The 15,578-nt window shown below is 38.7% G+C and overlaps 1 protein-coding gene across 1 annotated transcript; it reads right to left on the bottom strand.

Annotated features, from left to right (window-relative positions):
- Positions 1 to 3,008: 3,008 nt before the first annotated feature.
- MS3_00001104 (uncharacterized protein) lies at positions 3,009 to 4,433 on the bottom strand. The gene has a single exon (XM_051208612.1). The coding sequence runs from the start codon at positions 4,379 to 4,381 to the stop codon at positions 3,593 to 3,595; it is 789 nt and encodes a 262-aa protein (XP_051070649.1). The 5' UTR covers positions 4,382 to 4,433; the 3' UTR covers positions 3,009 to 3,592.
- Between the last annotated feature and the right edge of the window lie 11,145 nt (positions 4,434 to 15,578).

The raw sequence follows: 15,578 nt of genomic DNA, 5'->3' as shown, positions 1-15,578 counted from the left end.
TTATGTCACTTAAATGTATCGCCTTATACTATTCGTTTGATTGAGAATGAGAAATAAGGTAGATAAAAGTGACCATCACTTCCCTTTTATTTCGGAATCTAATCAGAGATACTGAGTTTCTAGCTTAAAATTATCTGGAAATATATAAAAATAAGTGTTTGCCTTTAGTAACTTACTCACTCCGTGGCACTAGAGAGGTACACATCTGCTTATTACAGGACTAGCCCAACTTGAAGCCATACTTTACGTACAAAAATTATGGACATTGAAATTATAAAGCTGTTTACAGTAGATACCTTTGGGACGTCACTTATATAAATTAGAAAATCGGAGTTAGCAAAGATAATTATGGCAAAATAACGATATATCAATGAATTATTTGGGGAAATAATGGCGACGTACTTTACTTATTCTCAACCACTGTCTACCACTACTCTACACTGACAAATGCAGAAATAGCTCAGGAAATCAGGACAATTTATGACATTTTGGAAACTGACTCTGAGTCATGTAGGACTGTGTACATTTTCTTGAGATAGGGATATATCATAAAAGCAATCAGTAGTTAAAGCCTTGAGGTAGCATCTCACAAAAAGTTTTATGGTTTTAAAGTTTCATCCCTTTTTCCCTTAGTTTTCATTCTTAGCACCTTAATGCGTGGACTTATGAAAGCGATCTGGTTTGACGTCAGAAAAAATAAGATACAAGTCTAACCGTTTGATAATTAGCATACAGCAAAGAACAAAGAATGAAATGTTTGATAATGCACTAACATTCAGTTTAACAGAAGGCACAAGAACTTGACAGCATTAACCAAATGCACAGACGAATAGTCATATTGTTCGACACAGATTTAAGATTTCCAGCAAACTAACTGCTCTCACATGTAACCTTTGAAAATTCCTGCAAGGGTTAGATCACTTTGATTTAAAAGGAAAATATTTATTTGGTAAGAAGACATTCTAATAGGTTTGACGCTCATGCGAATTCACCCTGACTTTTGGACAAGCTAATCATTCTAACCTGTTCAAGTAAATTGTAACCTATTATATGCACAAGTTTTATTTGTCCTTGTTAGTTATTCACCGTTGACGTTGAACGATTTTATAAATACGTGTTTGTATATTTATCCCCTCACATCCTTAAATTTTAAACATCGTATATTTGAATATGCAAAGACGATTCATACTTAGATAGGGTAGACTCTTACAGTCTTTCCTATCTGAATTTGTTCAATTTCCGCACTACCTGCTTTATCATAGTTTGTTTGTGGTTCACATGCATGACTGAAGTAAAGTAATCTTAAGCATATTTTGTACTCGACTTTTTATTTTCTTATTGTATTATTCGAATAATCTGTAGAAGATACATGAATTTAAATATAATATACAAATTTCGTTAGCACTATCCAATCACTGTCGTAGTTATGGAGCCAATAATGGTCACGAAATATACTGGTTACCAGAATTTTCGCCTGCTAACCAATACCATTTTAAGTATGTTATATCATTTTAAGTACTAGATAAATAACAATACAGTAATTTACAGAAGAAGTTTTCTTTTTAGCTCAATAGATTTGACGAAAGTATCTATAAGCACGTTATGGTAGATTAATGTTGGCTTACAAGTAATCCGTCATCACAATAAAAACAAATAAATTTTCTGATTTTAAATAGTAAGTAAATCCTGTATCAAACCTAGAAACAAAGTTTGTGATGGTATTGTGTCAAAATAATCTATTAGAGGAAGCTGATAACATCATGGCAAGCAACCGAAAAGGGATCGAAGGAGTAGTAACTCCAACGTATCAGGAGATACTGAACCCTGAAAAGCGCCAAAATAAGCAATAAATCTCTGTAGACAGCCTGGGTAGGATTCAAGGAAAGAAGAACAATAAGGCAACAGCCGAATACACTGAAGCAAACAAATGAGTGAAGAAGAGCATTAGAACTGACAAGTGGAGATTTATAGAGGACCGAGCAACTACAACAGTACAAGCTGTAAGAGAAGATACGTAAGAACTATATGATATAGCGAAGAGGTCAAAATGGAAATAAGGCACACCAGGGCAACCAGTCAGGAACAAAAAAGGAAACCGGTTACTGGGGCTCAAGGGGAACAGAACAGGTGAGTGCAACACCTTGAACAACTCTCGAATGGACCATTACTACTGAACCCGCTGGACACGGAGGCAGATATTGCATACATAACAAAGAATGTATGTGAAGGCAGTCAGTACAGTTAGACAAGTACAAGTTAGACAAATGCCTCCCTAAACATTTGCAAGAGCAAAAGTAAGAACTTAAATTGCAAAACGGCAAGGGCTAATCAAATTAAAATTGATGGCAAAGCCTCCACGTACCTAGGTATCACCACTGATAAACAAAAAGAATATGATGCCTTCAGAACCAAAAGAGGTTAATAAAAGACAGTACAGAGAATTAGGGGGTAGCATCAAGACCACAAATAGCACTAGACAACAACTGAAAAAGAAAGTCCAGATCAAAGTTACTAGGGGATCTCTAGTCAGCAACCTATAGCCTAAGATGGGTGCCAGGCTTACGCAGGCAATTGAGTAATTTAGTAAGTGTGTACGTAAATATATAGGTAAACAGGCAGATAATTAAGAAATACTGATATCAAAAGTCTAATATTGAGATAAACATTTACCATTGTTAGTTCAAAGGCATTTTAGTTAACTGAAGGTAATTCTCTAAAGCACTACTAGAAGTGGATTTTAAGATTATCCAAGGGGTGGATATGGTGTCAAATTCACCGTCACACGCTGATGATAGGGTCCTACGTCGTTTATATATCTACGAATGGCTGAGTATCGTATTTGTTGTGGAAATACACAACCTTTTGGATAAGTAATTTCGGCTCGCTTTATTCTGATTCGCAAAAATAATTACCATTCAGAGAAAATCTACGGAACAAACAACTTAGCCACTACTTATCCAGAACCCTAACATTACGATTTTTAATTCATACGAGTAAGATCTGAAATTGGTACAATATCATTTAGACGCTTCTAATAACTGCCGGAGTTTCTTTCGTAAGAATCAACTTGAAATAGACAGCTAAACAAAAATATCATTAGAGGTACATACCATTTGAACCAAATAATGTATTATGAGGTCAGGGAGTATTTTTTTTTTACTTGTTGAAGTGGTACAAACAAGAGCAAAACAGCATAAAGAAACAAACCAAAAAAGATAAATGACTGCGTTCGTAATTATAATTATGTACACTATACCATTTATGTTTATCAGAACTTCATTGAAATAATTATGAATACGTTTTTCAACAGCACTGAGCAGAGTTCACTGGATATCCAGTCTTCCTTAGAGGTCAAAATTCATAGACCTTCACGCAATTTCCAGCTCTTGTCCTAGTACATAAGCAGTCAGTTTAAATTAATTATCAGTCATGAACTATCAAGTGCACAAAAAGCAACTGATAAAATTGGCTTGACATAAAAATAGTTGACACCGACAGGAATTTCTAGACCAAAACCGGTCAAGTTTGCAGGCATAATAAATGATAAATCCAAGTTTTCCGGGTAAAAATGGAGGATGATCAGTGATACACTTTATATTGATTTTAATAGAATAAACGTTGCTTTCAGGACGTCTTGTGAGCTCACGATTCCCAGCGATTTGACAACCAAACGTAGAACATTGATTTTTCTACAGTGATTATTCAGTATTAAACACGAGAACAATACTGCTGAACCGAGAAGAATAAGTGTATGTGTAGATGACTTAAAAAGAAGATTATATTTTTTCAGTTCTAGGTTCAGATAATTGTATTTACAGTAGACGTAGAACATCACCTCCTTTTTTTGTGGGAAATGTATTTCGCTATTCTTGCTAGTAAAAACAACTGCAAGAAACTCGATGCATTCCTCTAGAGTTCTGTACATAAGAGAGTCTTGCAAAGTGTTTAGTACACACAACTCGGCATCTATAATCTCATTTTTGATAGATGGATGGCCTAATTTAAGCATAACCTTTTCAGCATCTGATGTTTTAAGGATTTTATGTCTATAAATCAACTTTGTGACCACTTGTAGGACAGTGATTAGAAAAAGTATAATTTTTTTCTTCTTTGGTAAGCAAGGCTGGTCAAAATTAGTTATCCACTCTTCGAATGACAAGTTTTTAAAGTACAGAAGTAAAAATCTGTCAAACATCTCAATCGTTTTGAACGCCACTTCATCAGGCGCTTTTAACAGCCTGCACAAATTCATAACAAAATCACATACGTTTTCACTGTAGAAAAGGCCACGATATAAGGAGTAAGGCTTGATATATTTAGGGTCAGGTTGGTTCGAAAACTTCAACCACTTTTGAAGCTCCTCATTGGTCAAGTCATCCATTCAGTTTTTAAAAATTCACTGAGCATCCTCAAAAGCTGAGCGAAAGTTGTTATGGAAGTCAAAATGAGCGGGACTTTACATTTTCAGTTTCGGTATGAGGATATAAATTTCAACTATGCATGAGAGAATAAGCCAATTGTTTATCCCTTGGGTTCTGCATCTGAATAATTAGGTTTATTCTTGGTTACAGAAACATATTGTTCATGTAATGCTTTTTCCAGAAACTGAAGGATGCAATAAATAATTTTGTAAAAGCTGAACCCGTGAAGCTTGCTCATAGCGATCCAACTTAGTAAACACAGAACCAAAGTGATCTTCAAGCCTTCTTAAGAAAATACCCTCAGACGATGCCATCGCTACAGCTTCTGGCGGAGAGTTTCACAACTTAGAGTGATATTCAGGTTAGGTGGAGATTGTGATACCGAAATATCCCGAAAGGTAAGATCTGAGCAAACCATCCTTTATGTCCTTTATTAGTATTCCACACTCATTATAATCGAGAGTCAGGAATTTTTGTGTTGTCTAGCCGTGTATCTTATATGAGTATTCTCGTTGAGTGGAGAAATTATGTGGGCTGACTTTCTATCTCTGAATCTGAAGATCATCTGCATAAAGGAGAGTTTAAAAGTCTACAGAGTTAGAGGGTCCATCAATCAACAAAAGGAAAAAAATCAGGTAAGAGATTGAAGCTCGCTGAATTTCACTTTTTACAGAAAACCAAGTTGATAGGGTAGTACGAACTTTGATTATACTCGCTTGGGGAATATGAGCGACGCGTAACCGTACACCCATAAAATTAGGTTCCTAAAACGAAGTACGATGGTCTGCCTTATTGGGCACCTTGTAGAAGTCTAGATGATCTCCACAGGCCGGACGGTTACATCACAGTGAGCGCGTCCAGCCATTTCACACAGTCAACGTGTTTGTTTTTAATCTTGAGTAGTGACAATAAGAGGTCAATCAACATAAATCAGCCCTTGAGGTACCGTGAAGATACGATTTCACTTTGAACGCTTCAATAGGTGCTGACATAACATTTTCTAGAAGAGAATTCCAGTAATTCAATGCTCGACGCGAGAAACGGGACTCCAGAGGAAGACAATTTGATTCCGGTTTTTGAGTTTTCTTAGAATGTCCTCACACATGATAAGGTAAAGTTAGGACACATTAATACCAAGACCATCGTTCAGTATATAGTTAGCCAGTAACTAATCATTCTGTTACATGTGGTAAGATAACGGAAGTAGGTTGAGGCATCTTATTAAGGTAAGAAACGGTTTTGGGACGATGTGCAAAAATCTGTTTGGAAGTAGTTACGAAGAACTCATTAGTAGTTCTATCTATCACTTTTTCTTCTCCAGAAAATGAAAAAAAGTTAGTAATCGGACGCTCTCTCTTATTTCTTCTTTGTTTACTGGCATAATTAATCCCTTTTACCAGCCAGAACCTAATATTTTTCCGACATCAAACAATTTTAGAGACTTTTAAAATGAACTCGAATGAGAACCAAAAGCTCCCTCAAAAATACTGGTTGGGTTTATGGGTGTTCCAGAGCCAAAGAATGTCATTAACTTTTAGAAACTGAAACTCCGCGAAGCTTAGGTTGTTATGGGAATAAATGAGGCAGGAACTACATCACAGAGGTCTAACAGATTGTGAATAGATGGACTGTAAACATTTGCCGGGAGTCTACAAACACCATTACGTTGATGTGCTTAGTGTTAAGAAATCCAGATCCAAAATGTTAAACAGGATATGTAGCATTCTTCTGATAAAGCAATAGAGAAACTTGTTTTGGTTTTCCGTCAACATAATAAGACAAGGTTAATATGTCATTCTAGCTCACCTATTTTTCTCAATACAGTATTACCTAACACTTTGTAGTATTGCCATTGGAGTGCTAATTGTTTACTCATTTCTTCTGACCGTTTTTCCTTCGCTTTTCCAAATTAAGATATTCTTCTATTGTCCTTCACATTATAGTCAGTCAACCTTCTGCCCATTAATTTATTAGCTACTTGCCCTAAAAGCCCCGCGAAACAAATTCACTAATTGCGATTACAAAACATACAAGCCGATAAATGTTTAAATAACTGATCAGGACCACATTACACAAAATGCTAGACTAACCCCTAATGGGGATAACCAAAGACAAGAACGTCAGTGGAATACAAGGGGCGAGAGAAAAAATCCGTCGATCTACATATGGTTGACACAAAGACAGCGGGCATTAGAGCTAACCCAAACCATCTGAACGGACGGAAGTATCGGAATAACAGGTAAACTGGGACATTAGGGAACTCACTAAGAATAAGATAATGGTATGAGTTAGTGCTCATGATGTATAAGTTACAAGACCTGCATCAGATAGAGACATCCCGAATGTGAGATAGTAATTAATGCGTGAGTTTGTGGACATTGAGTCTGCTCCTGAAGCCATGTATCTAGAGGTTGTTGTCACTCCAACTAGGGGGCCACAACAGGTGGGTACAACTGTAAAAGATTTCCAGTATATTTGCATAAAAATCTCCTGTGCATACACTCCAAATAGAAATACTTCTTTGTTACTCTTGTAGGATCCAAACTACGGTTTGGATGTTGAAGAATAGCCTTCCGTGACTTTAGACACGCGCCCTTTCCCGTCGAAATCAGAACAAGTAATCGGGTAACTAGCGGTTCTATAATTCATAATGAATTTAATGTAAATCATTACCTAAACAAATATTATCACCCGGCTATTCAACCAATGATTGTTCAATCAATTAAATCTAAATTACAATAAATAAAGAAGTTGATAGAAGATGAGGAAAAATTACCAATCACAACAAATGAACGTTATTCTATCCTGACTGGATAGATCACACACAACAGGAGGAACAAATCAATATGGCTACCGCCAAGAACAAGTGTCAAGTAAAACAACGCAGATGCAGTTCAGGAAGAAACACAAACTCAGTGAATGCGTAATAAAAACAAAAACTATAACAAAAATACAAATATTAACAATTCAAATGTAATCAAAATACAACAATGTACAACTAATGTGATCAATAGGAATAAAGTACAAGTATATACATGGAGGGATTTTCACCAACACACAAAACCTTCAAAATGGATCTTACAACTCTCTCAATGTAATGATTTTTTTATCGTCCTCTGCATTTACGTACATTACCTTCACATTAATTTCATCTGTTTGCAATATGAAACTGACTAACCTCATTAAGTCAGTGATTCTCTGAATGACTGTTTTAACTTTGGTTATAACTTAAAATTTTGATTTCAGCTGTCGCACTAGGTAACTGTGTTTTTGACTGATTCTGTTTGATTTTGATGATGTCACAGGTATTCAGTGTTTGACAACGCTTCTACCAGTAACACCTTCTAATATATTTCGTTCCCACCAAGAGAAATCAAAAGACAGAGTCGAGGAGATCGGAAGAGTATATTTGGCGATGACCAATATACCGGAATTCTCTGATCTAATCTGGCTAGCGATTGCGGTTGATGTTGAGCACGGCGTTACCACACGTGATCTGGTGCGGATGCCTGACCGAGCGCCTTCAGCTAGGTGAGTCCGCTAAAACATATGGTCAGCATCCAATGTCGAAAACTTAGTGCTATTTATTTTGGGGATTTATTTACCGCTACAGATCACTCCCCCTAGTGGGGCAGTGACGACCCTAAGACGTGGCCAGCCAGAAGTTTAAACCCAACGAGTTTGTCGTTGGTAAACACTCTTCTGATAGCTTACTAAATTTAGCAGCGTCTGGTCGTCTTTCCTTACTATATGGGACGGAGGTACAACATAGTAAAAAAAGAAAATGTACAATAAAAATTTCGGATCCTCATAAACGTCATCGTTCTTTTCCAGCCGTTCTGGAAAAGAAAAAAGAAAATGTAAGTGCATGTCGAAATACACTCGTATGTGCGTAAAAACACAATGTCGGCGGAAAAAAAGGAAAATAAACTCATGAACACGTAATAACATTAAAAAAATTGTTTTTTTGTTTTGTTTTTTTTAAATAGAAATAAAAATATATAAGCATATTAAAATTGTTTTTTTTAAAATAATATAAAATGTCGAGAAGTGCCTTACGTGCAATAGTCGTTTAAATGTTCTGGAAATCTCACCCTTCTTCCAGAACGCGTCGTTTTAAGTTTATTTTCGGATACTGTTGAAGTATCATCGTGTGTGTTGGTTGTCGGATGAGGTATTGTAAGTGTCGGAGTCGTGTCGTTCGATTGTACCGAAGGAAAATCGACGTGGATAGGATTTCCTTCTAAATACGCCGCTTTTAAGCGATCGATGCTGATGCTATCGTTGGTTCCGTTCTTATCGACTATATAGTACTTAGATTCACGTTGAAGAACTTTGAAGGGTCCTTCGTATGCTGATTCGAATGGTCGTCGATGCGAGTCTCGACGAACGAAAACGTGTGTACTATATCGTAAGTCAGGTTGAACGAAAACATCAGTTGATTGAGGTCGAGTGAAAGCAGGTTTAACTGAACGCATTGCGTTTGTAAGCCTGTTCGTGTAGGAGGTTAGATCCATGTTCATTGAAGAGGATGAAGGATCCACGAATTCTCCTGGAAGTCGAAGTGTCGTTCTATAAACGAGTTGAGACGCAGTGTATCCAATGTCAGCTTTCACTGCATTGCGGATACCTAGTAAGACTAGTGGAAGAGCGTCGGTCCACTGTGAAACGTTTGCTGCTGATAGCGAAGCTTTCAGTTGTCGGTGAAAACGTTCTACCAACCCGTTTGCTTGTGGATGGTAGGCGGCCGTTCGGAAGCGAGTGATTCCTAAAAGTGTGGTCAGACGACGGAAAAGATCAGATTCAAACTGACGTCCGCGGTCTGTAGTGATGGTTGAAGGGCAACCGAAGTTTGCTACCCATCGTTCGACGAAGGTGCGGGCCACTGTTTCAGCAGTGATGTCCCTGATATATACTGCTTCTGACCATCGAGTGAAACGGTCAACGCAGGTTAAGAGATAAGAGTATCCATTTGAATCTGGTAAAGGTCCTACCAAATCCAAATGAACATGGTCGAAACGAGCATCGGGAGTTTTAAACGAGCCTAAGGGACATTTATTGTGTCTGATAACCTTAGATTTTTGGCAGCTTACACAGGAGCGTGCCCACTCCCTCACGTCTTTATTCATTCCAGGCCAGCAAAACCTTTCTGCTATAAGCTTGATGGTTGCACGAACACCTGGATGCGAAAGTTTGTGCAATGTGTTGAAGACATTGCGTCGATAATGTTTCGGCACGATTGGGCGATCCCTACCTGTAGATGTGTCACAAAGTAAGGTTTCTTTACCTGTTCCCATCTGTTTGATGCGTAGTTTAAGTGTTGTGGACGATAACTCGTGCTGAAGATCACTGTCTTCTTTTTGAAGCTCGGCGAGTTTAAGAAGGTCGATTCCTTGGAAACTGTTCAAGGAAGTTATGCGAGATAAGGCATCTGCGACTACATTGTTTGCTCCAGAGATGTGTTGAATATCTGAAGTAAACTGCGGAATGTAGTCCAGTTGTCGAGACTCACGGGGAGAGTACTTGTCCGAAGGAGAGCTTAACGAGAAAGTGAGCGGTTTATGGTCCGTGAAAAGAGTGAATTCACGACCTTCGATGTAGTGTTGGAAATGCCGTACAGCACAATACATAGCTAGGAGTTCCCTACCGAATGTGCTGTACCTCGATTCGGTGTCTAGCAACCTTCTAGAGAAAATGCCAAGGGTTGCCAGGAGTTGTTAACCCATTGTTGTAAGACTCCTCCGATTGCTGAGTCGGATGCGTCTACTGCGATGCTAATGGGTGCTCGGGTGTCCTGATGTGCGAGCATTGTTGCTTTAGCAATCAGTTCCTTAACTGTGGAGAATGCTTTTCGTGCGGTGTAGTCCAAATTAATGGATTTCGCATTTCCACGAAGTTGGTCGGTCAGAGGTTTCATAAGTAATGCACATTTCGGTATGAAACGTCTATAGAAACTTACGAGGCCGTTGAACGTGCGTAATTGCTTGACGGTGGTCGGTTCTGGGTAATCCAGAATGGCCGCCACTTTGGTCCTAAGAGGTCGAATGCCTTGAGCATCGATAGTGTGTCCCAGAAAGTCTAACGAGTCGGTTCCGAATTGGCATTTCTGAACGTTTACAGTAATGCCATGTTTTTGAAGTCGTTCGAAAACAAGATCCAGATGCTTGAGATGTGTTTCTCTATCCGGACTTGCGATTAGACAGTCATCAACATACGCGTGTACGAAGTTGAGACCTCGAAAAACGTCGTCTATGAATCTTTGGAATGTTTGAGCAGCATTCCTTAGACCGAAAGGCATTCGCAAAAATTCATAGAGTCCGAAAGGAGTTATGATAGCTGTTTTCGGTATGTCGTCAGTAGCCATAGGGATTTGGTTATACGCTTTAACCAAGTCGATTTTCGAAAAGACAGTTGTACCTTTCAAGGTAGCTGTCAAATCGTGAATGTGAGGCAACGGGTAACGATCGGGAATGGTTTTCGCGTTCAATCGCCGATAGTCACCAGTTGGACGCCAATCGTTGCTGTCCTTTTTAGGGACCATGTGCAACGGAGATGCATATGGGCTACTTGACGGTCGTATGATTCCTAAGTCCATCATGTGATCGAATTCGTTTTTCGCTAACCTTAGCTTTTCAGGAGCTAGTCGTCGTGCTTTAGAGAATACAGGTGGTCCTGTAGTCGTGATGTGATGTGTAACGTTGCTGGTTACACACGGTAGTTTCGGTTGAGTTTGTTGTATCCCAGGGTGCTTATCGAGTAGTGGTTGATAGAGTGGGTCTATCATATGTTTAACTGTGACTGAGGATACTCTACAACCAGTAAAAGAAGTTACGCAAACGGACAAATTAGTGTTCCCATCTACTAGCCTCCGTTTGCGCGTATCGATGATCAGATTGTGGTGTTGTAGAAGGTCCATACCAATGATTGGTATAGAGACATCTGCAACAACGAAAATCCAGTGAATGGGTTTGCGTAAACCCACGATAAGGTAAACGTACCTTTTGCCATACGTAGCGATAGGTTTTCCGTTTGCCGCCTGTAAGTTTAGGGTCGATTCGTGAAGCCGGTCGTTAGGATTTGCTGGGAGAACGCTAACTTCTGCGCCAGTGTCGACGAGGTAGCGAACTCTCGTTGTCACATCTGTGACGAATAACAGATGGCTTTGTTCGCCGGCTACGGTTGCCGTTAACGCGTGCCGGCTTGGAAGTTTCCCGAATTGTTTTTCGAATCAGTCGGTTTCGTGTTGGGAAAATTGCAGGGTTTTCTGCAATTTCTGGAAAACTTTCCATACTGGTTATGATACCAGCACCAGTCGGGGTTATCTGTCTCTCGTGGTCTAGAGACAGATCGCTTACGAGAAATGCTTCTACGTGGTGTGCGCGATCTCTTACGGTCGGTACGAAGACTAAGATAACGCGTGAGTGTGTGACATAAGTCGGTTATATCATTCTGAGACGTGTGAGGCTTTTCTTTGACTGAAAATACCTTGGTAGTAGGTTTCGTAATTTCTAGAATGCGGTCGGCAGATGCAGCTAGCTCGTCTAAGCCGTTGTTCTGGAACGAGACCAGAACTGCTTGCACCTGTTGGGGAAGTTTTGACAAGAAGAGTTGTGTGAATAGACCTTCGTCGAAAGTTCTTGGGCCTATAACCTCTCTCATCCGTTGCAACATGTCTGTCGCAGAACCGTGTTGCAGGTCGATGTTATTGAAGAGTTGATCTAACCTTTGTCGATCGGTTAGATCTCCTCGTTTAAGAATCGAGCGTTTTAAGATTTCGTAAGGATCGGAAACATCACTAGTAAACATACTAGGTGTTACGTACCTGTTGAATTCGCGCGGTAGTGCCTTGACTACTGCGAGGAATTGTGCACGTGTGTCGATCACGCCGTGCTCGGAGAAGTCGGCTTCTGCGTAGCAAAACCAGGCTTCGATGTTGTCGGGCCAGAAAGGCATCAGTTGAAACGAAGGTGGGGACAAAGTCTTAAGCTTGGGTACTTTAGGTGTCTGTTCAGCCATGATGAAGTATGAAGTACGATAATGAACGAGGGGAAAATATATATATATCCAAGAAAAAACACGAAAAAAAATCACAATGTTTAAAAAAAAACAAAAAACAAGGCAATGATATATAAAAATCCCAAAAAGGAACAGACTCACAGTTGCAATTAGGTGTACCAGATCACGTTGGTCTCACCAATGATGATGTCACAGGTATTCAGTGTTTGACAACGCTTCTACCAGTAACACCTTCTAATATATTTCGTTCCCACCAAGAGAAATCAAAAGACAGAGTCGAGGAGATCGGAAGAGTATATTTGGCGATGACCAATATACCGGAATTCTCTGATCTAATCTGGCTAGCGATTGCGGTTGATGTTGAGCACGGCGTTACCACACGTGATCTGGTGCGGATGCCTGACCGAGCGCCTTCAGCTAGGTGAGTCCGCTAAAACATATGGTCAGCATCCAATGTCGAAAACTTAGTGCTATTTATTTTGGGGATTTATTTACTGCTACAATTTCATCCGTTTCTAGTGGGATAAGTATTTGGTTTCCTAATTGTTAAAAGCCTGTTGTTCCGGACAATTAACTGATCTTTTATGACTGATGACAGTCTCTTTTGAATAACACTTTGTTCTAAGAAGTTTAATTACTGATTACCAAGTAGTTAAAGAATATTTTTGATGTTTTAAATTACTATTTTACAGCTGACCTGACAGGTTTGTTGCTGTGACTATGGCTATGCCCGGTGGAAAAATCGTCGTTCAGATATTTTTTACTCATTGCTCCATATACGTTTGTTTATGTAGGACCGCCCGTTCACATTGTTTTGTAAGTATTTTCATGTTATCAAACCAAATATACAGTGCATTATGGACTTGAACTAAGGTACATCACTGAATCATTCTCACGTCCAGGCTAAGGATTTTGAAACTGGCTCTTAATGAGGAAGTGTGAGATTATGCTAAAGTTTGCGCTCACGGATATGAGATTTTTAGAAGTCAACTAGGTACCACGCATTATTGAAAACTTATTAGGACTTTTTCTTCGGGGTGACTTGATATACCTGTTATCCTGTGTGAGATCATCGGGTCACATCCTACTATCATGTAGCTCATCATGAATAACACTAGCCGCCTTAATCTGTCCCTTTAGATTTTTCATCCAGCCACATTACCTACTTAATTCCCCACACCTATACTGTCTAAGAGCTTCATGTATTTTTTGAGAGAAACATACAATCTCTACCGTTACACCTTTTGAAACACTAGGCTTCCTCGTTTTTTGTTTTTCAGTTTTCTCATGAGTTTATTGAGATATTTCAGTTATTACCACAATCTGAAAACACCTATCACCTGGCACTTTGGAAGTGAATTCATTTATCAAAACTCAGTAGGATCTGTGGTCAGAATCCTTAAGGATACTTTATATTCTGCAAGAGGATCCACACTAATCTTTGCAAAATAATACCGTTTTCTAGAATAAACAGTGACTTCCGTACGAACGAAATCGAGGTGGACCAAACATTCAAGATTGTGGTATCAGTGGGGTATAAACTTCTGCTCACTGTCCTGCTTAAAACGAGTACTTGACACGAAACTTTTGATGTTATGGACTCAGTAAAACATAGGGAATCTATTATTAAGATCATCTTAAGGGTATCTTGAATACAGTTAAGGTACCATGTTTTTTTTGTGATATTGGGCCACGTTTTCCTTTTAAGCTTTTCATCTCTCGTTTTTTCATTAAAATCATCTTTCCGTCTGTATCACATCCTCTCTGAATTTTGTGTTAATTGTGCTAATTGATGATTCTTTTGTGATTTATCGCACGACTAATAAGAATTCCAGGTGAGAATATTATTTATTGACGATGTTCGGGCAAGGTTAACGTGACCTTAGAAGCGTCTACGTGATAACTAGGACCGAATGAGGGTTATAAAGCAGTGTGAAGAATTAGAATTATGATTTACAGTTAATGGTTAGTGTTAGGAATTAGATTTAGTATTTTCATCCCGAACTGACATCAGTTGAAATGACAAAACGCTATGTAAACAAATGAATGAAAGAAGTTTCGCGCCAAAATCCAAGGCCTGTTATCCTTTACCTGGTCGGTTCGTCCAGAAATTATAGGCTCGCCAGTATACCAATCCGACTACTTCTAATAACCACAAATTTCCTAAATGATAGCAAGGCTTTTAATTGTAAAGCTAATATTTTAGCTAGAAATAGACACAACTTTTTTCCTAGGATTAAGAGGAGTTTTCTGACTGCTGATTAATGAACGAGACACTGCAGAAACTCTATTCAGTACTCACTTGCTTAAAATTTTAGTACTTCCATACCGCTTTGCATGAACTTTTTAATTCAGCAAGAGTAAGTCAATCAGTTTTGAACTTCCTTTAGGTGACTGCACATATATTTGGGCATTCATAGAGCTAGTGTAATCGTATTCACAATAAGGGAAACCAAAAGAGTTGTGCTGGGCAACACCAGTTTTAGCAAGAATTACCATTTCATTGACTTCTGGTAATTCACTCTTCATCCAAGCAGCCTTGCCGGTATAAATGGACACATTTGGGTCCACCACACTTTGTAAAGGCTGCGAGTGTTAGATCAGTGCGAATTTCATGATACTATTCTATCATTCATCGCATTCCATCGGGTATTGACAGCCCAGAAGATGACAGTCACTTGTTTCACACTGTCCAGTAATCAGCTAGACTTTTCGATGATAACATGAGAGAAAAGAAGAAATCACACTATAACGAAAGTTTAACAACTAAAACAGTTGAATAAAAAGAGAAATAGGTGAAACTACAATTTATGGATGACCTTTGAGCAGCGATAGAATAACTTTGAAAGCGTCAACCTACGAACTAAAACTAAATGAGGGTTATAAACCAGTGTTAGGAATCGTAATTATGATTTACAGTTGATGGTTAGGAACTAGATCTAGGGTTTTCATCACAAACTGACATCAGTGATAATGCCGAAATAGTAATTAGCCAAATGAGTGGATGAATTTCGCGCTAAAATCAAAAACCTGTTATCATAAATCTGATTGGTTCGTTCATAAATTATGGTCTCGCCTGATTATATACAAAACTAAGCTTCACCTGAAAATAATTCAATTCAAGTCGAGACAGCAGTCTTG

Source organism: Schistosoma haematobium, chromosome ZW (assembly GCF_000699445.3).
Source record: "Schistosoma haematobium chromosome ZW, whole genome shotgun sequence".
Classification (NCBI taxonomy): domain Eukaryota; kingdom Metazoa; phylum Platyhelminthes; class Trematoda; order Strigeidida; family Schistosomatidae; genus Schistosoma; species Schistosoma haematobium.
Note: the sequence above shows the minus strand (reverse complement) of the source record. Positions and strands in the feature narration are given on the sequence as shown.

What these genes read in the sequence shown, in the direction of transcription:
- MS3_00001104 (XM_051208612.1), bottom strand. Translation starts at nt 4,381, where the DNA reads ATGGATGACTTGACCAATGAGGAGCTTCAAAAGTGGTTGAAGTTTTCG.